At 39.9% G+C, this 25635-nt stretch overlaps 1 protein-coding gene across 8 annotated transcripts in view; it reads right to left on the bottom strand.

Moving 5' to 3' along the window:
* SLC35D2 (solute carrier family 35 member D2) overlaps window positions 1–25635 on the bottom strand; it is a 57169-nt gene that overhangs the window by 16662 nt on the left and 14872 nt on the right. For 4 of the 8 annotated variants that reach the window (XR_006889082.1, XM_046664511.1, XM_046664512.1 and 1 more), the window contains 6 exons: window positions 19917–19984; window positions 13872–13943; window positions 12901–12969; window positions 8267–8369; window positions 6879–6971; window positions 376–443 (listed from right to left, as the gene is read on the bottom strand). Coding sequence is in view for 7 of the 8 variants with exons in the window: in XM_046664511.1 (XP_046520467.1) it covers window positions 376–443; window positions 6879–6971; window positions 8267–8369; window positions 12901–12969; window positions 13872–13943; window positions 19917–19984 (473 nt within the window). In the remaining variant the exon portion in view is untranslated. The remainder of the gene's footprint in view (window positions 1–375; window positions 444–6878; window positions 6972–8266; window positions 8370–12900; window positions 12970–13871; window positions 13944–19916; window positions 19985–25635) is intronic. The other 4 variants (XM_046664514.1, XM_046664517.1, XM_046664513.1 and 1 more) reach the window with 3 other exon arrangements.

Below are 25635 nucleotides of genomic sequence, written 5' to 3'. Positions count from 1 at the left end.
GTACAGCACTACAGAAAATGGCTGTTATTTCCACACATTTATGTAAAGTGGGGCTCTCAGAAATTCTGCAGCATTGTGACAAAGATAACAAACACAGTCCTGAACTCAATAGTCAGCTGACTTCACTGCAGACCAACTTCCGGCAGTCAACAGACAACACCTCGTTTGGAGAAGGTGCCGTTGGTGCTGCTCCTGGACTGCCAGGCTGCGCTCCCAGGCGTTGGGTCCCAGGCCACTCCTCTGCCACAGAGGCACTCTCCAGAGAAAGTTGGAGAAGGACAAAGAGATTTTGCAGAACAGACAGAATGCATATTTTTCTTAGACTTGCCAAGAAATAACAGAGACCAAAGCTTGTATTTATCTATAGTTTCTTACCCCAAAAAACAGGAAAGAAGAAACTGTATGAGAAATAGAACATTCTTCCATTGGTTGAATTCAGTAGCCTATTATCAAAAAGAAACAAAACTAATGGTTAGATTAATAATACTGCAGTTTAATCTATTGGTTTTATGAAATGGTAGATTTTATACAGGAACCACTTCCCAAAACAGAAAATACAATTTAAAAACTCCTAGGTAATACCAGTTGTGTGACATTGGGCAAATTACTTTTCCTTCCTGAACCTCAGGTTCATTTTACAAAACAGGGATTATTTTTAAAAACTTCCTCAAAAGGTCAAAGTGAGGCTTTAATGAATTGTTTAGAACTTTGCAGGTGACAAGTACTAAATTACAGCTACTGCTGCTGTGGCCACCATTAACCCTTACTAACCTGTAGCCACAAAATCAGTGTTGGGTTTCTTTTTTTTTTTCTTTTCCTTTTTTTTTTCCTGCTTGAGGAAGATTAGCCCTGAGCTAACATCTGTGCCAATCTTCCTCCATTTTTTTGTATGTGGGATGCCTCCACAGCATGCCTGGTGAGTGGAGTAGATCCATACCCGGGAACCGAACCTGCAACCCAGGCCGCCGAAGCAGAGCACGCAGGACTTTAACCACTAGGCCACGAGGCCAGGTCCTGGGTTTACTTTTTATAAGGAAAGTTTATTATCAAATTAATAATGTTGGCAAGACTAAGAAAACCTTAAATTCATAAACTGTTTTCAAGAATTTGCAAATGCTCAGAAAGTAACATGAAGAAATGAACAATTATTTGCTACTTACAAAGCAAACAAGTAATTGAGGAGGAGTAGTTGGGAGACAGAGAAGTTTAAGACTCAGTTTCTGCTCTCCGAGAACTTAGTTCCTAGCAAGAAAATAAAACTGACCCTCTTGAAATGACAGGTAACAATAAAAAGTATTTTATTCAGGACTTGTCCCTTGCCTACATCCAAAAATGATTTTAAGGTGACTCAAGACTATACTTTATGTGCTAAATAACATGATTAAATATAAGTTCTATTCACTTTCTATTAAGTAATACTTTGTTAGCCAAGTTTCAGCAACTATATGTTAAAAACCATTGCAATCTTTTTTAAGTTTATAATTCAAAAATTTTAAACCAATTAAAATGGAATTCTCTTCTCCAATTAGGACACCCTTGTCGCACTTTACTGTCCTTGTTTCATTAGTAATACTTTGCCCACCCTCTCTAATCAAAAAGATACACACTAAATGGTGATATTGCTGAAACTGGCTGATGGGGCCACCGGGTTTATTATACTATTCTCTCTCCTTCTGTATAGGTTTGAAAGTTTCCATCATAAAGCTTTTTTTCTTTAATGCTTACTTGTAAAAGAAGAAATATAGTAAACATAAATCTGTCTTACTGGCAAGCCTCAAGCCAATCAAAGGAACAGAAAACATCCAAGACAGTTCATGCTGAGGTGAAGATCAAAACCAAACAACTGGGGCCGGCCTAGTGGCGCAGCCGTTAAGTTCAAGCACTCAGTTTCAGCAGCCCGGGGTTCACCAGTGTGGATCCCAGGCGCAGACCTATGCACCGCTTGTCAAGCCATGCTGTGGCAGGCGTCCCACATATAAAGTAGAGGAAGATGGGCACAGATGTTGGCTCAGGACCAGTCTTCCTCAGCAAAAAGAGGAGGATTGGTGGCAGATGCTGGCTCAGGGCTAAACTTCCTCAAAAAAAACCCAAAAAACAAAACACCAAACAACAACTATGGAAAACACTCTGTGTCTGAAATTAAAATACAATCGGGAACAAGAGAAAACCATATGCCCGAAACTTCAACCAAGGGTAGAAAAACATTTATTTACTCAAAGACCTGGAAGCGTTTACATAAACAGTAAACATACATATATATATTCCTGATATCACACAGACCATTGAGCGCTATTTAGTAATTTTCATAGAAGTATTTGGATTCTTTGCCCATCTAAATTTTGACAGATTTCAGTTTTGTTTCTTTAGTAATGATGAGGCTGTGCTGGTGGCATTTTAAAAAATAATGTAGCATGACATTTAATTTAAAACGAAAATAATTAAAGATGAATAACAATAAAGTAATTCTTCTTTGAGACTTACTACATTGCTGTAAAAGTATGTTGGAGTGTGAATCTTTTTCATTTTGCATTTATAGATTTTTTTTTTATTAAAAAAAAGTCCCATTATCTGTCCCTGTTCATCAACTGTAATACACTAAATGTACACTGAACCTATTGTAGTGATTCAAATGACAAAACAAAGTTCACCGACTGAGGATTTTCCAGGGGCCTCATCTGGTAACAAGAGTTGCTGACATCGCTGACTTGTCAGAGTCCAGGTGCTGTTACCAGATCTACTAACTGTCTAAGGCCAAGGTCCAGGTGTGAGCCCAGGGCTGTGGGTCACACACACGCATCTCAGCACCATCTCTGGTGCTCTCCAGTCAACCAGGATAAACGACTCACCCAAGAACTCCCTCTGTTAAGGAGAGAAGGTAACATTTCACTGTAATTCATCAAACAACTTTTGGTACAAGCAAACCAAACTTGGCAAATAAAATGCAATTTTATATTGCAGCCTAACACATTAATTACATAAATTTGCCTCTTTATTGCATTTGGTGCACAATCTAAAAATGGATTCAGCCATGTTAAAAGTGACCACCTGAAGAAGTTTGTCCTGATTCAGTGAACACAGAGTGGATCAATGTCAGTAGGGAAAATCTCACCATTTTTTCTACAGAGTTTATTTTCATTACTGATTACATTACAGAAAGTGTCCCGTATCTTTCGGCATCTCTTATCATACAAGAGTTTTAAATTAAAATAGAATTTTTAACTTTGACTTAAGTATTTTGTCATTTCACAGACAGCCTTCCTTACAGTCATAAATATATTCCATTTTTCTAATTATAATTTTTCTTAGAGACTTTTGAATAAATCTATATATTTAGCTCTGATCCACCTGGAATTTCAGTGAACCGTAATCACAGCCAGGGCTCTAAGGTACTTATAGGAACTTTTATTTGAAATCATAGGAGTCCGGTCAAATGGAAGAAGTCAGACAGAGTAAATATTGAGATATTCTAGTACCACCAGCCAGAATAGGAACATAATATTCTCCTAGAGCACCACAATTTAATATGTTAAAGTATATGCCAGGCCTCTTGTACTTTCTAAGATACATGTGTGACAAATAGAAATGGCAAGCAATAGGATATATTGGAGTATAAGAGGAAGCCATTTGGTGTAAACCTAATTCGGTCTGACCTTGTTTTTTCCAAAAGGGCCTGACATGACCATTGAGCATGCATTGTACATCTGCTTAAGCATATGCTATGTCCCAAATACAAGAACAAATGGCCTTAAGATAAAGGTGCAACTTCCCCCCCCCATTGGCATTTCCTTAGGGATAACCATCTTTCCTTAGGCTAGGAACTGATTGCTGCACTCACCTCTGACCACCCAGACCTGCCACCTGCTGAGTCCACCGAGACAGCAGACCTACTACCTGCTGTGCCCATCAATCACTGTGCAAACAGAGGAACCTCGCGACTACTGTAAAAGGGCCATTTCAATCATCTGTGAAACATCCTCTTTGGGGTTATATAACCACTCTGTACATTCCACTTCTTTGGTGCCCTTCTTTCCTTTGGGAAGGAAGGCCCTGGGCCATGGTCCTCAGATTTTGGCTCAGAATAAACTCACCCAAATTTTCATTTATAAATTGGTCATGGATTATTTTCGTCAACATGTGATAGGTTATAGTTTTTCATACGTGCAAGAAAGAAACACTTTTCATATATAAATAAAACCACTGAGATTACAGCAGAGGATGTGTTCCAGAGTCGACTGCCTGGATCCATCACCGACTGTCCTTGGGAAGCTGTTGAAACGTGGGGCCCTAGGTTCCTTCTGGGGAACAGGGATCTCAGCAGCACCTCCTCCTTGGAGGGTGTTGCAGGAGCAGGATGAGACAGTTCATGCACAATGCTTTGATGTCTGATAGAACAATCCTCAACAAATATCAGCTACTCTTATTTTTACTATCATATGAGAAAGTATAATAATTCTGGGTGATAATCATTACAGGCAGGCAGCAACTTCAGAAGCACCCGCTACAAGTTTATAAGTCAATGATCTGGATGTGGGAACACATATTCTTACAAAACAATGTTACAAATTATTAAAAAGATATATCATCTAGTTTAGTCATAATGTAACTAAAATTCAGTTTTTGGTCACTATGCCACTCATAAAATTGTTCCTATGGAGAAATATGTTTTAGTTCCAATCAGGTGTTCTAAGAGTTCTTAGGAGTTTCTAGATATCTATTTCTGGAAATAAATATATAGCTGAAACAGCTATAAAGTACCAGAATTTCAGAACTGATGAACTCCAGTGACTTCAAAAAACCCCACATTTCTATGATAATGAGGTAAGCCACTAGGACTACTTCATTGAGGGTTCTTTATTTCACTTTATGTAACGTCATATGTCATATGTAATGACACTGAATTGGTTTAAAATCAATTGACAGTAGCTGAAAAATAAATATTGTGTTTTCAGATGTCCTGTTCATTACTACCAGAGAGCTGTAGGGTGCCTGCTCTAGCTTCGGTGGGAGACTGGAATTGGCCACCCCAAGATATGTCTCTTTGGCATGAGGATTATTTGGGGCTGGTTACTTTTAAAAACTGCAGACAAAAGAGAAACTCTGAGAAGTAGAAGTTACCCTTTGTAAGAGACATTTACATTAATAAGGGAAATCTCCATCTGTGAAGGTGTCTCCCTCTCTGTACCAGCAAGAAGCAGGAATGACCTTATCTCTAAAAATTCTTATCAATGCAGAGGGCAAGGACTTAAATCTGCATAATAACCTTACCCTCGTTTACTGTGCTTTTCTGGTAATCTCCTATAACTGGCTGCCCCCACTCCCAACATCCTCCTTTGTCTTTAGTTGAGGATGGTATTTAAGGGGAGAGCTTCCGCCATTTTGGTGTGTTGCTCAGTTTTCTTGGGTCTCTCCCATGTATACGTGTTATAAAGCTTTGTTTGATTTTCTCCTGTTATTCTGTCTCATGTGAATTTAATTCATTGTCTGGCCAGAAGGACCCAGAGTGGGTAGAGGAAATGTCTTCCTCCCCTACACTTCCAACACTCTGAATTAATAGCAGGGCCCAGGGTCACACACGAGGGTTCTATATCAATACTGGTGTTTCCTGCTAGTTTTCAGTATAAACATGTGGACATGGCTGTTTACCTCTGGGGATGCTGCTGCTAAGCCCTTCTGCTGCTCCATCTTTCAGAAAGGAATTGTACATGTGAGAAAGTATAGTTTTGAGAAAGAATAATAAACCCTCACATCCCCCCAGGAGTGCACAGGAGCCCGCAGCCTTCCAAAGTCATCCAAACCCCTAAAGGCTACAAATGGGATTGGCTCTCAGCCAGTGTGCATCACACCACCATGCTGACTGTGAACACAGAAATACTGCCCATGGCAGGTAAACGCCTGCTGCACTGGCCTGCCTAAAGCCCCAGTCCGGGCCAGTACTGAGAAGGGGGCTGCCCAGCCAGCTTGGGCGGGTTCTGTGGGTGGAGGCCACAGTGGACCAGGATTTTGCCCAGCACATCTAGTTTCCCACATGAACTTAAACATCTCCTTGAGATTCAGGCAAAAGTCTTCCTGGTGGTGTGGCCGGCAGCTCTCTGAAGAAGCAGGGCTCGGCAGGGGCCGGCAGACTCCAGGTGGCCACGGCAAATGCGATGAGTGAACACTGAGCCTTCCTGAGACAACGGCCTCTGCCCCCTCCAGCTGGGCCCCCACCTCTCTACTTATTCACCATTTTCTTAATCTCTCAGGAGTGTGCAGCAGGTGAGGCGAGTAGGGCAAACACCAAAGGAACAACATTTCTCAAAATTCAAATGTAGATCCTGGAATATTTAGAGGCAAAATTCCATGATATCTGGGATTTTCTTTAAAATACTCCAGGGGAAAAAAAGTGAAAGCGAATGGGGATAGAGGAAGTAAGGATAGTGAAACGATGAAAAGGTTAAAGCCAGCTGACAGCTACATCAGCGTCCATTAAATTATTCTCTCTACTGTATGATTCAAAATGTCCATAAAAAAGGTAATAAATAAATAAATCCATTTTTTAAACTATCAAAATCCCCTTCTAAGTCAGTTTTCCCAGGATCCCTACATCAGCAAAGGGGGATGAGAGGACTCCATTTTTAAATTTTTCTTATTTGTATTGTTGTTTCCAGAAAGCTTCAAGTCTGGAGTTCCCGTGACTCCTTCCTGCTGCACGCACATGTCTGAGGATAAACGCCAACGCGAGGACAGGGCCACAGTTGTGCCTGGGATGGCAAGCATCTTCCTTCCATGTGCCCTCCTGTCACCCCAGTTACGTTTATGTTTATTTCCACGAGTACCAAAGGTTAAACATTAACATTTTCAAAGACGGCTAACTAAGAGTGTGCAGACGGGACGCTCACCTGCCGCAGGTCCCCTGTGGAGGCGCTGAGGACGAGAGTGGGCACAATCATGAAGCAGGCGTTGTAGAAGAGCACCCCGTACTTCCCCAGCTCCTGAGAAGACAAAGAAAACCCCTCACCCACAGAAACAAATGTTTTTTTTTACACAAAAACAACAGATAAAAGGGATGGAGATGGATGGCCTCCAAGGTTCCACCCATCTCTTAACATTCTCACTGATTTTTTTTTTTTTTAGGAAGATTAGCCCTGAGCTAACATCCACTGCCAATCCTCCTCTTTTTGCTGAGGAAGACTGGCCCTGAGCTAACATCTGTGCCCATCTTCCTCTACTTTATACGTGGGATGCCTACCACAGCATGGCTGTGGCCCCCACTGATTTTTTTTTTAAAGCATGCTATTCAAAATGAGAAATCGGGAACAAAATAAGGAACATTAAAAATGTTAATATAAACAGAACTCCTTAAAAACATCTGCTCTCTCTGTGAAAGAGCAGCAGGGTTCAAACACCAGGCGTCTTGTTTTCCAACCTTGCATAAGCTGACTTTTCATTAAAGTGGCTCCACCACTTCCCATAAAAGGTGACACATTGTGATTCTCAAAAAGCAACAAATCTGTTTTGTAAAACTGCCACCATTAAAAAACAGTCATGCAGAAAAAAACAGTGCTGACAAAAAACAGCTCGTAGAAGTCAGCCTGCCTGTCAGAGGGAGCTCCCTCACTCAACACAAAGAACCTGGGACAAAGAAACAGACATCTGGCTCATCCTCCGGAGCTTCCGGAAGAGCCGGGGGAGGGGGGTGGAGGGCTGGGGCCTCCATACGGAGGCAGCTACACGGAAGAGAGGCTCACGTGCCCACCAGCCCCCCACGACCGGGAGAGGCGCTGACTGCTGGACAGGACCTTACAGATGACCCATTCCAGTCACCGCATCCCAGAGGTGAAGCGACTGAGGTCTGGAGAATTTAAGGTTCAAAGTCACAATGACAAGTAGCAAAATCTGTATTGTTTCTGTCACCCACGTCTCCAGACTCCAAAACAGAGCTGTTCTCAGAATATACCTGACTTAACCTTGGTCATTGATGATAATCGTAAAAAACCTGTTTTAATTTTAATTTGCTTTTCAAAATAACCCTCTTTTTATATATTCTGATTGTGCACCTAAAGTAGTGGCATCTTTTCCCTTCCTACCCTAATTTTCATCCAAAACTGCAAGACAAGGAGTAACGAGAACCTACACAGACAAGATAACTGAAAAGAAATTAGTAATTTATAGATCATATTATAGAAGTTAAATGACATGCCAACCTTACAAATTTGTTTTATTTTTTCATGTAATTTCAGGGGCCAGAGGACAAAGCCTAAAAGCCATAGGAGTGAAGATCTGGTACCTTCGGGTCCATTTTCTGTTTGGTATAAACTCCATTCGCTGCTGTGAAGATATCATTCAGGAACACAAAAATATAGCCTTCCAAGTTAAAAGCAAGGTCAGAACTGGGAGGAAGAACACAAGAGGAAGAAGATTCTTCAGAAACTCGCAACTTGGCCTGTTTATTTTTCCCTAATCAAATCCATTTGCGATGCCAGTAACTACGCTTTCTCTGGCACATTTCCCCCTCTGTGGTGGAGAATGGGTAATTCCTCTGCTTTGCCTCCAGACAAAAACATAACTAGGCCATCAGGTGGCTTCAACTTAATCCTGAATGGTTTAAAACCAGAGGGACATTAACCATCTTCCTTTGTTTCTTTGCTAACTGATAAATCAGCATAATAATTGGGGAGCTGCTTTCCTAAGGGCAGTAATTTGTTCAACCCACTCAGTGGCTTTGCTCATGGCAGTAAACAGGGCATCCCCAGGGGACAGCCGTGTGGGGACAGCTGGGCAGTGAGGGGCAGTAGGGGTGAATGAGGAAATGGCACCTCCATCTGGTGCCCAAATAGCCACCTCATCCACCAGCACCCCCAGCACCCTGCCCATGAACAAGGCGAGGCAGGGATCCATTCCTTCTCTGCAACTCCTCTCAGGCTCCCTTCTTCCCATTCTTTTGAAGCACCTTCTCTTTGCTTTCCTTTTTAAATAAATAACACTAGTACGACAATGTCTGGGGGGATAAGGCACTGGGAGAAGACACAACAACAGCTGGGCCACGGCAGGATTTGTGCACCCGCACCTGACCTTGCAGACAGTATAGCCCCACGCCGCAACTCATAAACATACACTGTCAGGAATGCTACCTCCACGCTCTTAGGCTCACTACAGGGGGGCCTGCAAATTTAACTGAGAATAGACAGATTAATGGGAAAAATGGAATACAAATTGTATTAAATATCTTACATGCACAGGAGTTCACAGAAAAGAAGTAAGACTCAAAGAAGCAGTTAGACTCTGGGGCTTATATGCCATTTTAACAAAGAAGAAGGTTTGGGTTTTGAGGAACAAATAAATTATGGGCAAGGGACTAGGAAATATATGGGGGAATCTAATGGAAGGTAAGGGTTATTTTAGTGAAGTTTGTTTATGCAGACTCTGTCCCGGGTGATAGGAACTGCGTTCCCATTCCTGGTGCGGGAGAGGGGGACACCTTCACAAAGGGAAATTTATGGTCTGCCTCTAGGCAGAGAAGGGAAGGGCAAAGAACTCTTCCCATATCTGTTAAGTGTCAAGTGCCTTCAGCTCAAAATAATGCTTATGCCAAAGCGGCATATTTTGATCCCTTCAATATCAAAATAAGATTATTTCTAATCAAAGAGAAGGAAATAGGCAAAAATTGCATCAAAATCTGAACACAAATTAAACCCGATTTTGCTTGAGGCCTCCACTAGCATTATCATCTACAAGCATATTTGTGAGGACGTAAATTAAGTTTAGATCATCATGACTCAGAATTCACTAGCTCAATCACAAAAATAGAATCTCAAAAAAAACCTTTTCCAAACCTCTCGCCTCCCCACATTGGGCTGAGCGGGAAGTCTCCTATTCCCGAAAATGGAAAGAGCTGAATAAGCAGAAAAAGCCCGGCTTCTAGGGGAACGGAAAGGAGGCACGGCTCACCTCCCCGCAGCCAAGGGGAATTCCAGAGTTCTCAGCCCTCCCCCTCGGGGCCAAGAGCTCCCAACAGCCATCTGTTTAGGCCAGTCACGAAAGCACAGAGTTTGAGAGGAATTTACTTGTTTCATAAGTGAGAGCAGATTCATGGTTAAGCCTTGTGGTTGTCATTCAGGGCCGTTCACAGACATTCTCTTTCAACTTTTTCTGGATATGCGACTTGCTTTGTCAAACAAAATGCAAGAGGAAGTAACACATGTCACTTCTGGGCAAAAGCCTGAAGAGTCAGTACACGATTGCCCATGTTCTCTTCCCACCCGGACGTGTAAGGAAGTCCCCTTTGACGCAGGAGTTCCGTCAGCCTGGGTCTGAGTAGCTACGATGAGCAGAGCACCCCCGCAGCATTCACCAATGCTGGTTTGCATGTGTGGTGTGAGCAGAATACATGTGGTATGTGAAACCACTGAGACATGCGGGCTGTTTGTTACAGGAGCACAAACCAACTCATCCAACTGAGTCCATTCTGCAGTTACCTGCATTTGAATAGGTTAACCTGACTCAGAGGAGAGAAGGGTGCAGTCACAGCTGGCCTGCAGCTAGAACTGTACTAGTCACCCACCAGGACAGTTCCATTCTGTGGGTGCTGAGGAAGGGAAAGTCGAGAACTACCATTCCAAGACGGCTCTTGGGTAAAAGTTTAGGAAACACTATTTACCCTTTCAGCTCATTCAAGTGTCACATATGTTAATTTCTATGGACTGGTTCTAGAAAAGTGCTTCCACATAGCCAGCATCTGAAGGGCCATTCCAAACCAAACACTTAGATACTTTTATAAACCATGTTTTCTACAAATCTTCAACTGGCTCTAAGTCAGTGGTTTCCAAGTTGAGCACTAAGAAACCTAAAAGAGAGAGGCTGCCCAGGGGAGACCCAGAGCATATGGGAGGAAGGCACCTTCAACAGAGCACCACTGTTTTTTAGCCACTTTACTCATATAATTTCATTTGAACAAAGTCTTCATGACGAAAACAGGCTCTAAGTGCTGTAACGTCTACACTGGTACCATACCAGAAAGACGGAGCACAGAGTGACAGCACGGAGGCCAGCCTTCAAGGGGCTGTACTCAGCCACAGCTAGGACTGGGGAAGAGGAAGCCACGAATGAAAACATACATTACAATGAAAACACAAATGTGTAAAGACACATGCACCCCTATGTTCATTGCAGCATTATTCACAATAGCCAAGACTTGGAAGCAACCTAGGTGCCCATTAAGGGACAAATGGATAAAGAAGATGTGGTCTATATATACAATGGAATACTACTCGACCATAAAAAATGATGAAATCTGGCCATTTGTGACAACATGGATGAACCTTGAGGGTATCACGCTAAGCGAAATAAGTCGGAGGGAGAAAATCAAATACCATATGACCTGACTCATAAGTAGAAGATAAAAACAACAACAAACACATAGAAACAGAGATTGGATTGGTGGTTACCAGAGGGAAAGGGGAGGCAGGAGAGGGAAAGGGGTGATTAGGCACATGCGTGTGGTGATGGATTGTACTTAGTCTCTGGGTGGTGAACATGATGTAACCTACACAGAAATCAAAATAAAATGATAAAATATAATGATTAAACATATAAACCAATGTTACTGCAATAAAAGGGAGGCAAGGAGGGAGGGAGGAAGGAAGGAAGGAAGAAAAGATATTAAGAAAAAAAAAGAAAACATACATTACAAATTTTAGTCTAGGCCAGGGACTACATGCCTGTATAATAAGAAGAAACATCACTGTTTTTGCTAATATCTGTCACCATCCAGCATGCTATATTTTTTAACATTTCTTTTGCTTACTGTCTGTCTCCACTGAATAGAATGTAAGCTCCGTGAACACAAGGACTCTTGTCTGTTTTGTTCACTGCTGGACTCCCCAGTACCTGAACAATGCCCAGCATACAGCAAATGTTCAATGTGTTTCTGTTGAACTTGGCCTCATACCAGCATAAACCCTAGTTTATTATTATCTCATTTAATTCTCACAATGACCTAAATAGGTGGATGCCATTCTAGAATAATCGCCACTTTACAGTTGAAATAACTGGGGCCCACGGAGGTTAATAGCTTGTGCTTGGTTATTAGCTAGTGAGTGAGACTAGACGAAGATCCAGACAGCCTGGCTCTGTGGCCTACACCCTTATTTAATTTGTAATTAATGATCCAGAACTCTTGCTTCTGAAGAGTTAAGGAAATCAATTTAACGGAAATTCCTCCAACCTTTTCTTTCTGCCCTTTATTCAGGTAGGTTTTTCTTTTCTGTTACCATCTTAACAGATGAGGAAGCTGAGGCAGAGAGAGGCTGAGAAACAGCTGGCAAGGGAGGGCTAAGTTTGAACCCAGGGAATGTAACTGCCCGCGTGCCTTAACCACTGTGCTATCCAAGACAGGAGTCTGAGTGCCTGCTTTCAAAAGCAAACTTGGAGTCTGCATTCCTGGTCCTGCAGATCAATGGATAAGACAGTAGTCATGCACTGGTATTGGCTCAGGTCCTGAGAGTATTCCATCCTTGGAAATAATGACTGCTAAGGCATCACAGGATAATGAAATAAATCCTTATACAAAGGCTTTATAAATCTGTTATTCTGCTTGATCAAATGCCTAAGAATTTTTCAAGTAAATTTTTTATTTTGAAGACAAACATTCAGTAATAAAAGTAAACAGTTCACTCCTTTTTATGAAGAAAAAGCTGTATTAGTATCTTGTAATGCTCTCTTTCTATGTTCTCAGAAATGGCCAACTTGGAATCCGGTTTGACTTTCACAAGAACACCTGGGGATTCAACTAACATCAACAGCTTTGTCTCTTGGCTGCTCAATTCAACTGCAGCCAGATGGAAAACGAAAACCGAGGATGGGGCTGGGCCTGTTGTCAAAGACACAAAGAACTTATTGAGCAGAAACAGTCCAAAGTCTTACCCAGCGGCTATGAAAGCACCAAGAATGATGGCAAAGACACTGACAATGATGTTCACGGAATACTGTTTCCTGTAATAAATAAATGGATGGATGGATGCACAAATAAGGAGAAGAGGAAGAGAGGAAAAAATACGGATTATATTTTTTAAACAAACTAAAAATAGACATTGTTAACAGCTTTATAGCTAAAATCTAAGGGACAATGCTTTACATAGAGAAAGCACTAAAGTCTCTAAGTGCCAGACCAAATTTACTTTATTTCTTAAGCAGTTGTCTTCATCTAATTATAAACTTATTTCTCTGTTCTCACTACACAGATGCTGGGATGAAATGCAGAAGAGCTACCGCTGGTAGGTCTAGGCTGAGTGTACTCATGTCAAGCCTACAAAGATTAAGATAAAATTCAATATAGGACTTAAAACATCGGGCCATCATCCAAATTTCATTGTTATATAATCTTCACAGCAAAATCAAGAATCATGCTTTTGTATGTCAGCCTAAATATCCTCATGAGAAACTTTTAAACCAACACTATAAAATCAACTTATTCTGATGTTACATTATAATCATTGCATCACAATGGATTTCCCTGGTTTTCTGCATTCCCATCTTACATGTCTACATGGACAATTTTCCCTCTGTATTCCTAATCAGTGTGTATTACATCTGGCTCAGGAAACAGGTTTATATCTGTTTTGGGGTGCTTGTTTTTTTTATAAATTTCTACCACAAATATGTATTATTTGTCTAATGTAAAATTACAATTAAAAAATCACTTATTAAGTTCTTAGGAAAACATAGAAACAGGAGATTGCTTTTAGGTGAATAAACATTTGTCCTTAAACAACTGCTACTAGCAATTCAAATCAACGATTTGGAAAGATGACTCGATGCTGAGAATTTGCGAGGTAAAAATAATTCAGGGGAGGGAGGAGAGGACACCACAGGAATAGACGAAAAAGAAAAATCACCCGAGTATGATGGTTTCCAGGAGTAAAGTAAGTGGAATGGTAAATTTCCTGAGCACGGTGAACATCGGCAAGCTGTCAGGAAAAGATTCAAGTACAATAACATCAGACAAGTACTTTTTTAACATGTTTTACATTTTTAACTAAGCCCACTAACTTCCCAAATTAAACTTAAGGAATTAACCTTAATTCTCACATATACCACTAACAAATCACATTAAATAATAAAAAGAAAAGGAGATTAAATAATTTCATGCCACTTTCACCTATAAGCAATTTAAAACATCATACTATCCAACTACTACAAAGATTGTGCTAAAACTAGTTCATAATGTAAACCAACACACCCTTTGGCAAATCAAGTTGGGACTACGTATCAACAGTCACTAAATGTCCCTCACCTTGGACCTGATTATTTCTTGCTGGAAAATGTATCCTAAGGTAATCATCCAAAGGAAAGACAAAATCCTGTGCACAAAGTGTTCACTGCAGTGCGGTCTTTGGGAAAACATCAGAAACAACCAAATGCCTGACAACAGGCAATGATTAAATTAAGAGAAACCCACTTGAGGAAACATTATACATATAATTCTATAGTATAAAACTTTACCAGTATTGGAAAATGAATATTAAAATAAATATTAAATAAATCAAAGAGGACACAAAACTACGTAGAGTCTACAGCTGTATATGTACATTCTATATAGGGGAAAAGACTGAAATGAATATTTAAAAGTGTATTAGAGGATAGAATTACAGATGATTTTTCCCACAAACTGTATGTTATGAAGTTACATTCAATGCCTTAAAAAATACTTAAGAACCTTTCACCCACTCTCAAAACCCAGAGATGCCAGGACACAGGTCAATGCAAAGCCCAACAGCCTGTCAGGGCTGGAAGAGGCTACTTTCATCTGCTTCCAGAAGTGGCCCTGAGACGATGGTGACCTGGGGAAGGAGAGTCAGACCCTTCGCCAGGAGGGACAGTGGCCAGCTCCTCCTGACCAGAGCTGAGCAGGGGTTTCACATTATCAATGACTCTACAACTAGAGAGCAGGTGGCGGAAAGAATTTTCAGGAACTTTTTATATCCACACTTAAAGATGTCTTATGAGGCTGGTTTGAACTGCCTTTTTCAAAGTAAGCAAAAAAAAAGTCTTATTATTTTCAATTAACTAAAAAACATTTTTAGATGATGACTTTTAAAAGCAGGTAAATATAATTAACATACTTAAAGGAAAAGCTGAATGTTTCCCCCTAAGATCAGGAATAATACCAGGATGTTTGCTGTCCCCCCGACATCTGTGCAACATAGTACGTGAGGTTCTAGACAGGGCAATTAGGAAAAAAAAATCCAGTTTGGAAGGGAAGAAATAAAGTTATCTCTATTTGCAGATGACATATACATAAAAACTCCCAAGGAATCCACTAAAAAATTACCAGAACTGGGGCTGGCCCCGTGGCCGAGTGGTTAAGTTCGCGCGCTCTGCTGTAGGCGGCCCAGTGTTTCGTTGGTTCGAATCCTGGGCGCGGACATGGCACTGCTCATCAGACCACGCTGAGGCAGCGTCCCACATGCCACAACTAGAAGGACCCACAACAAAGAATATACAACTATGTACCGGGGGGCTTTGGGGAGAAAAAGGGAAAAAATAAAATCTTTAAAAAAAAAAAGAATTACCAGAACTAATGAGTTAAGCAAGTGTGCAGAAAACAAAATGAATATAAAAACATCAATTGTACACTAGCAATGAGCAACCCAAAAAGAAAATTAAAGCAGTTCCATTTATGATAGCATAAAAAAGAACAAAATTATTAGGAATAAATTTAACAAAAGAAGTCTAAGGCTTATACACTAAAAACTACAAAATACTGTTAAAAGAAATTAAAGAAGACCTAAACAAATACAAAGATATTCCATGTTCATGGATCAGAAGGCTTAAGATGCCCCAGATAGATCTACACATTCAACACAATCCCTCTCAAAACTTCAGCTGGCTTTTTTCCCCAGAAATTGATAGGCTGATTCTAAAATTAATATGGAAATACAAGGAAACCAGAAAGCCAATTTCAAAACCTACTACAAAGCTACAGTAATCAGTACTACCTAGTACTGTTTTAAGGATAGACATATAATCAGTGGAATAAGACTGAGAATCAAGAAATAACTCCTTACAATTATAGTCATTTACTTTTCAACAAGGGTGCCTAGAAAATACAATGGGGAAAAAAACCAGTCTTTTCAACAGATGGTGCTAGGACAACTGAACATCTACATGCAAAAGAATGAATTTGGACTCCTACCTCATACCACGTATAAAAAACTATCTCAAGATGTGTCAAAGACCTAAACAGAGGAGCTAAAACTCTTAGAAGAAAGCATAGGAGTAAATCTTCACGACCTTGGGTTAGGCAAAGTCTTCTGAGATATAATATCAAAAGCACAAACAACAAAAGAAAAAACAGATAAATTAGACTTTATCAAAATTTAAAACTTTTATAAATACATAAACAAAACATGACATATACATACAACAGAACATTATTCAGCCTTAAAAAGGAATGAAATTCTGATACATCCTACAACATGGATGAACCCTGAAAATATTATGCTAATCAAAATAAGCCAGACATAAAAGGTCAAATATTATATGATTTCACTTGTATGAAATATCGAGAATAGGCAAATTCATAGAGACATAAAGTAAAATAAAGGTTACCAGGGGCTGAGGGCAAGGAGGAATGGGGAGTTTCTGTTTAACGGGTGCAGAGTTTCTGCTTGGGATGATGAAAAAGCTCTGGACATAGTGGTGATGGTTGTTCAACACTGTGAACATACTTAACGCCCCTGCACTGTACACTCAAGAAAGAGAGTCCACCAAAATGGCAAATTGTACGTTAGGTATATTTTAGCTTAATTACTAATTAAATTTTTTAAAACTTAAAACTTTTGTGCTTCAAAGTACACTGTTGAGAGTAAAAAGACAAGCCACAAAATAGGAGAAAGTTTTGCAATCATATATAATAAGGGACCTGTTTCTAGAATCTATAAAGAAGACTTATACCTCAATAACAAAAAGATAAATAACCCTATCAAAAAGTAGGCAAAAGAAGCTACATAAATGGCCAATAAGCAGATGCTCAACATCATTAGTCATTAGGAAAAGGCAAATCAAAACCACAATGAGAGAACAACTCACAACCACTAGAATAGCTATCATCAAAACAACAACAACACATCTGGCAAGAATGCAGGCAAATTATAACCCTTATACAGAGCTGGTGGGAATATAAAATGTTGCGGCCACTTTGGAAAACAGTTTGGCGGTTCCTCACACGTAAACACAAAATAGCCGTATGACCCAGCAATCCTACTCCCAGGTACAGACCCAATCAACGGCAATCCCATTCCCCGACTTCATCAGAGCAGAAACCATCAAGTCATCTTTCTCTCTTTTCTTTCTCTCATATCCCACATGCAATTCATCAGGATATTGTATTAGATCTTCCTTTAAAATATATCCAGCACCCAGACTGTGGCCTCAGTCAACGCTGGAAATAGCCAGGGGATCCTTGGAGAAATAGCAGGAAAATCCAAGATAAGCCTGGGATATCACGTGCCAGAAAGCAAGGAAGTAAAGACTGCTGGAGCCCCCAGAATACAGGGGCCAACTGAAAGGGGCTCCCGCTGGCCTGAGATGGTACAATTTGAGCCTCAAAAGAATCATTTCTCTAATGAATTGAAACAAAGTAAACGAAACAAATAGATCAATGGAACAGACTAGAGAGCCCAGAAATAAACCCACACAGTCAACCGATCTTTGATAAAGGAGCAAACACAATTCAATGAAGAAAGGACAGTTGTTTCAACAAATGGTGCTCAAACAACTGGACATCCACATGCAAAAAACTGAATCTAGACACAGGTCTTACATCTTTCATGAAAATTAACTCAAAATGGATCATACACCTGAACGTAAAATACAAACTATAAAACCTCTGGAAAATGAATAGGAGGGAATCTAGGTGACCTTGGGTTTGGTGATGAGCTTTTAGATACTACACCAAAACCATGATCCATGAAAGAAAAAATTGATAGTGGGGGGCCGGCCTGGTGGCGTAGTGGTTAAGTTCGCATACCCCGCTTCTGCAGCCCAGGGTTCGCAGGTTCATATCCCAGGTACAGACCTACATAACACTTGTCAAGTCACACTGTGGTGGTGTCCCACCAAATATAAAATCCTCTACAAAACAGAGGAAGATTGGCACAGACTTTAGCTCAGGGCCAATCTTCCTCACCAAAAAAAAAAAAAAAAAGATACTGGTACTTCATTAAAATGTAAAATTTCTGCTCTGAAAGACAGTGTGAAGAAAATGGAAAGACAAGCCACCGACTGAGAGAAAATATTTGCAAAACACATACCTGATAAAGGATCTGCATCGATAAATGAAAACTCAAGAGTTCATAATGATAGTAAAAAAGAAACAAAAAACCACTCTCATTGGTCACCATTGAAAGTGACGGGACACTAATTTATTACTCTGAACATTTATAAACAAAGGTTTTATCCTGCTTTTCCTGTGTGAAATGGTGAAAGTTTGTATTTATTGAGGTTTAGACAATACACACAGGAAGGGTGATATAGTTAAAAAATCACCAATTTGCAATTTGTAATGAAATAATGGATCTAGACAATGATCATCAGTGGATGCTAAAACCCTTAGGTGAAAGATTGACGGGGAACTTTCTAATGAAGGGACAAGATTGACTCCTTAAAATCATTAAAAAGTGGAATTGATCTTAATATCATTAAAAATGAGATAAAACATTATGTGGGGTAATGCAGTAGAAAGAACTCAACATCACCAATAAACTGATATTGCCTGGAAAATTGAACCTGATTCCGATCAAGCCTCTGGAACCAACTACCAGTTTATGGAAACTACAGGGATAGAGGAATACACTACATGACACCATGTATAAGCAATCTTCCTTCCTTCTTCCTCCTAGTTGTCATTTGCTGGTTCCCCCTCTTCTCCCAGAAAGCCCCCATGGCACCTGAGAAGCCCTCATCTCAGCCAGCCTGAACTGTATGTAGAGAAGTGTTCTAGAACACGTGTTCTAGAACGCAGTCAGGCCAAGAGGACACGTGGGAACAGCAACAACATTTGCCACAGGGCGCTTTAAAGCAAATCTGAGGAACACTGATTGTCCTACGTGCAGAAGGAAACAACAAGCCGACCAAAATATATAACTAAAAACAATATTTCACCTGTTGTTTTTCACACCCACAACCTGTCCTTCCAAACACGAGTGAAAGGCGACAGGCTTCCATTCACATTTCTCAGGTTCACACACCTTCTCCTTCTGGTCCACCTCCAACCTGCCTCTTCGCCACCCACACCATACAAACAGGTTTTCCTCCATTTCTGTCACCCTTTGCACAAACTTTATTTTCTCATTATTTACGTTTTTGTCACAAAGGTGGTGATCCTAATGTGTGTTCGTTAGGCTACATATTTCACACCACATTTTCCAATTTAAAGGACGGCTTGGTCTTTTTACATTTCTATTTTCATTTTGTACAGTTACTTTTAATAAAAGCAGTCAATCAAAGGACCCTAAAATAAATACAGATGCAAATTTCAGGAGTGTATGGCACACACTTGAAAATAACATCTGCCATTTATTTTTCCCTGTACCAAATCTGACGTACACCAAATCTGACAGAATATTCTGCTTTTATAAAACTGTGACGACACCAGAAGTTACACAGAACCATATGCATGTAAGTGAATCTTCCTTATTTCGATTTCTACAGATCTCACATTGTATGCTCAGGCTTAAACACAAGGAAAAAAATATTGGCTTTTAACATTTCTAAAAACATTATCAAATTAAAGTAAAAACTCTACCTTATTTTCTTAAATTATTCAATATTACTCTCTCCTATATGTAGCCCAAGCAGTATCATGAAAACTCAAACCTGGTCTTTTGTACCAACAGAAGCAAAGGAAGAACCTCGTCCCCCACGACCCCACACTCTACCTTAATTTACTCGTGCTTGATAATCCACTTATGTGGTTCCCAACGTACAGCAGAGGCAAAGGAAACAGCTTCAATAAAAAAAAGAAAGAAGATTTGTTTAGAACTCCAATAATGCATTTTCCTTCATATATAAAAATGGTGACATTCACACCCCATCACTAAGCAAATCATTCTGAGTTCCTTTCCCTGCAATGACTGTGAATTTTCCAGAATCCAAACAACATTCACAAGTTCCTCCAGGTGATCAAAACAATTAGGTGGGCAGTGATATCCATAATCATGGGTGGGCAGGGCGTGGGGGTGTGGGCTGGATAGAAACAGAAATCTTGACCTTGCCCACATTAGTAGACTATTTCCCTAAAGGAACGCTCTGAAAGAGCACCTCTCCCGTTGGTGGGTTGGTGAGTTGAAGATGGGTATTTATAGTTTATGCATGAGATTCAGGAGGCCTGGGAGGCGTTCAAACTTCTGTTATCTTCGCCTATATGCATTTTTCTGGACAAAGGCAAAGGGTCATATCTCTCATTGGAATGTCACACAGTTCGTGACCCTTTCAAAAAGTTGTGTATACCAGCCAAATTACTTTGGAGTTACTTTATTTGCTTTAAATGCCTAGAATGATTAAATAGCTACCAAAGTCAAACACCGTACCCTTCACTTGAATTAGCTTTACTGAACTCTGAGCTCCTGAATTATTTGCTGATTGTCAAGAGACAGATTGTTAGGAACAGACAAACATTAAGTCCTAGTCTCCTGTAAGTGGAAAAAATACATATCCTTTCATAAGTTCAAGCAATAAATTTTAAGAACTTTTTACCTGATCTAACAGTCTGTAGCTATCAAGGTGAGTCCAACATTTCTTTTTCCACTAAACAGACACTAAGCATGCAACTCAGACAAGACATCCTTTGAAAGATTTTGAAATACTATGTGTCATCTACAAAAAAAAAGTTATAGAATTTTTTATGATCAGGATATTTCTTCAAGGAAGAAGATACACGGAAGAGACGCTAAAAGATCCAGGATCTTCCCCTTTATTTGTCAACATTCTGGCTAACAGCCTACAAATCACTCAACAATAACACAGCTGGTGATGTTCCAACTTCACAGGGTCTTAGGCATTGAAAAGAATCAGTTGCCTCTATTTCCATACATATAATTCAAAATAAAAACAATAGTGACTTCTAGTTTCTGGTAACGGTGGGCTACATTATTTGTGCTAATCTCCCAGCTGACAACAATTAAAAATACTAGCTAAAATAACTTAAAACCTTCAAAAGAGCATGGAATAACTGGGAAGATAGTGAGGAATCAATCCCTAGGCCAAAACCATAGGGGACACAGAAACCCAGAGAGAAACAGTGGTGCCAGAGGACAGCAGAGGTGCATCTTCAAAGCTCTGCCAAACTAGAATTCCACCCTCAACAAGAATATTTTTCAAAAACAAAGTAAAAACTTGGACTTTGTCAGATAAACAGAAACTAAAGGAATTTAAGCAGACCATCAGTAAAGTAAATTCTAAACGAGGTACTTCAATCAGGAGGAAAATGGAAAGTGTGAAATGCAAAAAGGAAAGAAAAACAAAGGAAGCAGTAAATCTGTGGGTAAATATAAATAAGCACTAAGGGTTTTTTCAAAAGAAAATATAAACGTATTGTGAGATTTAAATAGAATATTAAAGAACTTGGTGACAAGCCAAGTATGCTCTGACGAGAGCATATAAGTTGGGAGGAGAAGTAAATGGAGGAAAAATCCTTACATTGTTGAGGGAAGGATACATTTACTAGTCAACTCGAGAATCTGGTAAGTTAGCTGTGCCTGTTGTAATTTCCAGGGTAACACTAAAAGAAATGAAACAGAAGAGGTCCACCTCATATAATTAAACACTTTAATCACCCAGAAGACTGAACTAGTTAAATTTTTAGGCACCTAACAATACAGCCTCAAAACACATAAAATAAAAACAAGACAAAACAAAAACCTGACAGAAATATCAAGAGAAACAGACAACTCCACAGAGATGACGGCTGTGCTAATATCTCCCATCCCACATACTCTTAAAATGTGCCTTTGACATTCCCTTCCATCCAGAGATAGGGTCTATGTCCCTTCCTCTTAGAACTAGATGGCACTGTTTCGACTAATAGAGCACAGCTGAAATGATGCCATGTGACCTCTGAGGCTAGGTCATCAAGAGGAACGCAGTTTGGGTCTTGCTTGCTGGGACACTCACCTTGAAGACTTCAGCCAGCCTGTCAACCATTCTGACTCCCCTGAGCCTACCATTTTGTAAGGAAGTCCAAACTAGCCTACACGCGTGACCACATGGAGAGACCTGAGATTACAGTTAGAGAGAGATGAGTGACCAGCCCCCAGCTGCACTAACCACATCACCATTGTTTCAGCTCTGCCATTGTCTGTTTGCAACTATATGGAAGCCCTAAGCCAGAACTGCCCAGTTGAGAACTTCCTGAATTCCTTAACCACAATAACTGTGAGAAATAATACAATGATTATTGTTTTGAGTCACTAAGTTATGCAGTAAAAGATAACTAGAACACAGATAAAAGGTATCTACAGAAAACCCACAGCAAACAACATACTTAATGGTGAAATGTTAAAAGCTTTCCCTCTGAGATCAAAGATGCCCAGTAATACTATTTCTACCAACATCGTCCTAAAGGGTCTATGTTATACAGCAAGGCAAGTGAAAAGAAGTAAAAGTTAGAATGTTGGAAAGAATAAAACAAAATTGTCATTTTTTTGCAGCTGACCTGATTGCGAATCTAGAAAAAATCCAAAACTACAAATAAATTACAATTAATATTCCATTATTTTGCAGATACAAAAATAATATACAAAAGAAATACAAAAATAAGCACCTCTAATTTTCCAAATATATTTTTAAAATATACATGCAACGGCAAAAAAAAAAAAAAGAAGTACCTCAGAATAAATCTAACAAAAAATAGACTCTACATGCTGGCCCGGTGGCGCAGTGGTTAAGTGCGCACATTCTGCTTCTCCGCAGCCCGGGGTTCGCCAGTTCGGATCCCGGGTGCGGACATGGCACCGCTTGGCAAGCCACGCTGTGGTAGGCGTCCCACATATAAAGTAGAGGAAGATAGGCACGGATGTTAGCTCAGGGCCAGTCTTCCTCAGCAAAAAAAGGAGGATTGGCAGTAGTTAGCTCAGAGCTAATCTTCCTCAAAATAAATAAATAAAATAAACTCTATAGAGAAAATTATAAAACTTTACTGAGGGCAATTAAAGAAAGGGTATGTATACCATGTTATACATATGGATTGAAAGATTCAATACTTTAAAGACATCAATTCATCCCAGACTGCTTTACAGCTTCAATGCAATCCCAATCAAAATCCCAAAAGGTTATTTTTTCTGAAACTTGACAAGCTGCTTCTAACATTCATATAGAAATGTGAAGAACCAAGAACTAGGAGGAAAGACTCGCTCCGCCAAAGCGCAAGACTTTTTCATAAAGCTATAGTAATTAAGACCGTGTGGTGATGGTGCAGACAACACAGAGACCAATGAAAATGCATGGAGAGCCCAGCAACAGACGCACACATATGTGAACGGCACATGGGAACACAGTGGCGTGGTCCAAGTGGCACAGCACCAGGGACACACCTGTCAACTGAGTCTGCGAAAAGTGAGTGCTCTCTGGGGAAAAAATGAAATTGGACATTAACCTCACATCATACACAAAAATCAACTCCAGGCAGATTAAGACTTAACTCTGAAGACCTAAATACCTTTTATCTAGAAGTATATCTTCATGACCTCAGAGTAAGGAAGGATTTCCTAAATAAGAAAAACAGTGATGAATCATAAAGGAAAAGACTGATGAAATTTAACTACTTTAAAATTACGATTCCTACACATGATAAAGAAATACATGCTAAAGAAAATAAAAAGAGACGCCACAGAGAGGGAAAATGTATCTGTAATACTGCATATAACAAACAAGAGGACTATCATTAATATATTTTTTAAAACTCCTACACGAATCAGTAAGAAAAGACGTCAACCCAATAGAAAAATGGGCACAAGTGCTGAACAGGTACTTCACAAAAGACATCCAAACCGGCACCAAAAAATGAAAAGGTGCTCAACCTCATGAGTAACCAGGGAAATGCAAATTAAAGTCAAGAAAATGTCACTGCACCTGCCAGACTCCCACAATCTAAAAGGACCGATACACCAACAATCGGCTAGCATATGGAGCCACATGCACTGTGATGCACTTTCGTCAGGAGTGTGGACTGGTACAACCCTTTGGAGAACACTTTGACATTGTCTATGAAAGCTGAAGATACGCACACCCAGGAGCAGCATTCTACTCCTTGATATACCTCCCAGAGAAACTCATGCGCATGTGTTGTTTTGGACTGAACTGTGTCGCCTCAAAATTCATATTCATTCTTTTCCAGCCCTCCAGTGCATGTATTTGGAGATGGGGCCTTTAGAAGTAACTGACGTTAAATGAGGTCAGAAGGGAGGGGCCCTAATCCAATAGGACTGGTGTCCTTATAAGAAGAGGATGGGACACCAGAGATCTCACTCTCTTCTCCAGAGAAAAGCCCACATGCGGACACAGAGAGAAGGCAGCTGTCTACAAGCCAAGAAGAGAACTCTCACCAGAAACCAACCCTGCTGGCACCTTGACCTTGGACTTCCTGCCTTCAGAGCTGTGAGAAAATACACTTCTGTTGTTCAAGCCATGGCAGCCTTACCTGACTAGTATATGTGTACTGACATCCAACTATAAGTATGTTCAGAGCAGTGCTTTTTCTTTTTCTGGTGCCCAAACTAGATGCAACCCAAATTACCGTAAACCGTAAAACAGGTAAGTAAATTATAGTATATTCATACAATGAAAATAAAAGAATACAGCTACACACAACAATATGGGTGAATCTTACCATCATAATAACAAGTGAAAGCAACAAGATACAAAAAAATATATAGAATTTGATTCTCTTTATACAAAGTTCAAAAATAGGCAAAAGTAAACTATATAATTCAGGGATGCAAACAAACTTAGAAAAATTACAAAGCAAGAAAATTATTATTACAAAAGTCAGAAGAGCTGGTAAGGAGGATTTTGTGGTCTGATCTCACAACCTGGGGCATGGTTACAAGGGTAATTATTCATTCAACTATATTCAGATATAATGCCTTTTTCTCTATGTAGAGATGAAATTCCACAATTTTAAAACATTTCAATTTTTCCCATGATGACTGGGTTAATACCTTCTATATACTTCAACATTTTGTTTTTCTCTTTTTGTAGATGGCCCTGTTGATGCCATAAGCATGTGCTTAGCCAACCTGATGAATAATCCAGTGCCAGGTGCCAGCATTTTTCCAGGCCTTAGAGACATGTCAGTGAACAAGCCATGTGAGGTCCTCACCCTCAAGGAACTGACAGTCTGATTTAACCTTCTTAAATCCAAATGTCACTATAACAAATTTAACACTACCCATTGTACGGGACTGCTCTAAGAATTAAATGCCTGGCCTAATGCCTGGCACCCAGCACTCTTGAATACAAGTTAGCTCCGTTCCACATTCCCAGGAAGGAATGGCAGGTCTCATGTTTCTGGTTCCACCATGAAAAACAACATGTATTTCTATGTACAGTTATGCATCACTTGACAGGGAGACGTTCTAAGAAATGTGTCGTTAGGGGATT

The sequence above is a fragment of the Equus quagga genome, chromosome 6 (genome assembly GCF_021613505.1).
Source record: "Equus quagga isolate Etosha38 chromosome 6, UCLA_HA_Equagga_1.0, whole genome shotgun sequence".
Lineage (NCBI taxonomy): Eukaryota > Metazoa > Chordata > Mammalia > Perissodactyla > Equidae > Equus > Equus quagga.
This window is presented reverse-complemented; position numbering and strand designations above follow the sequence as displayed.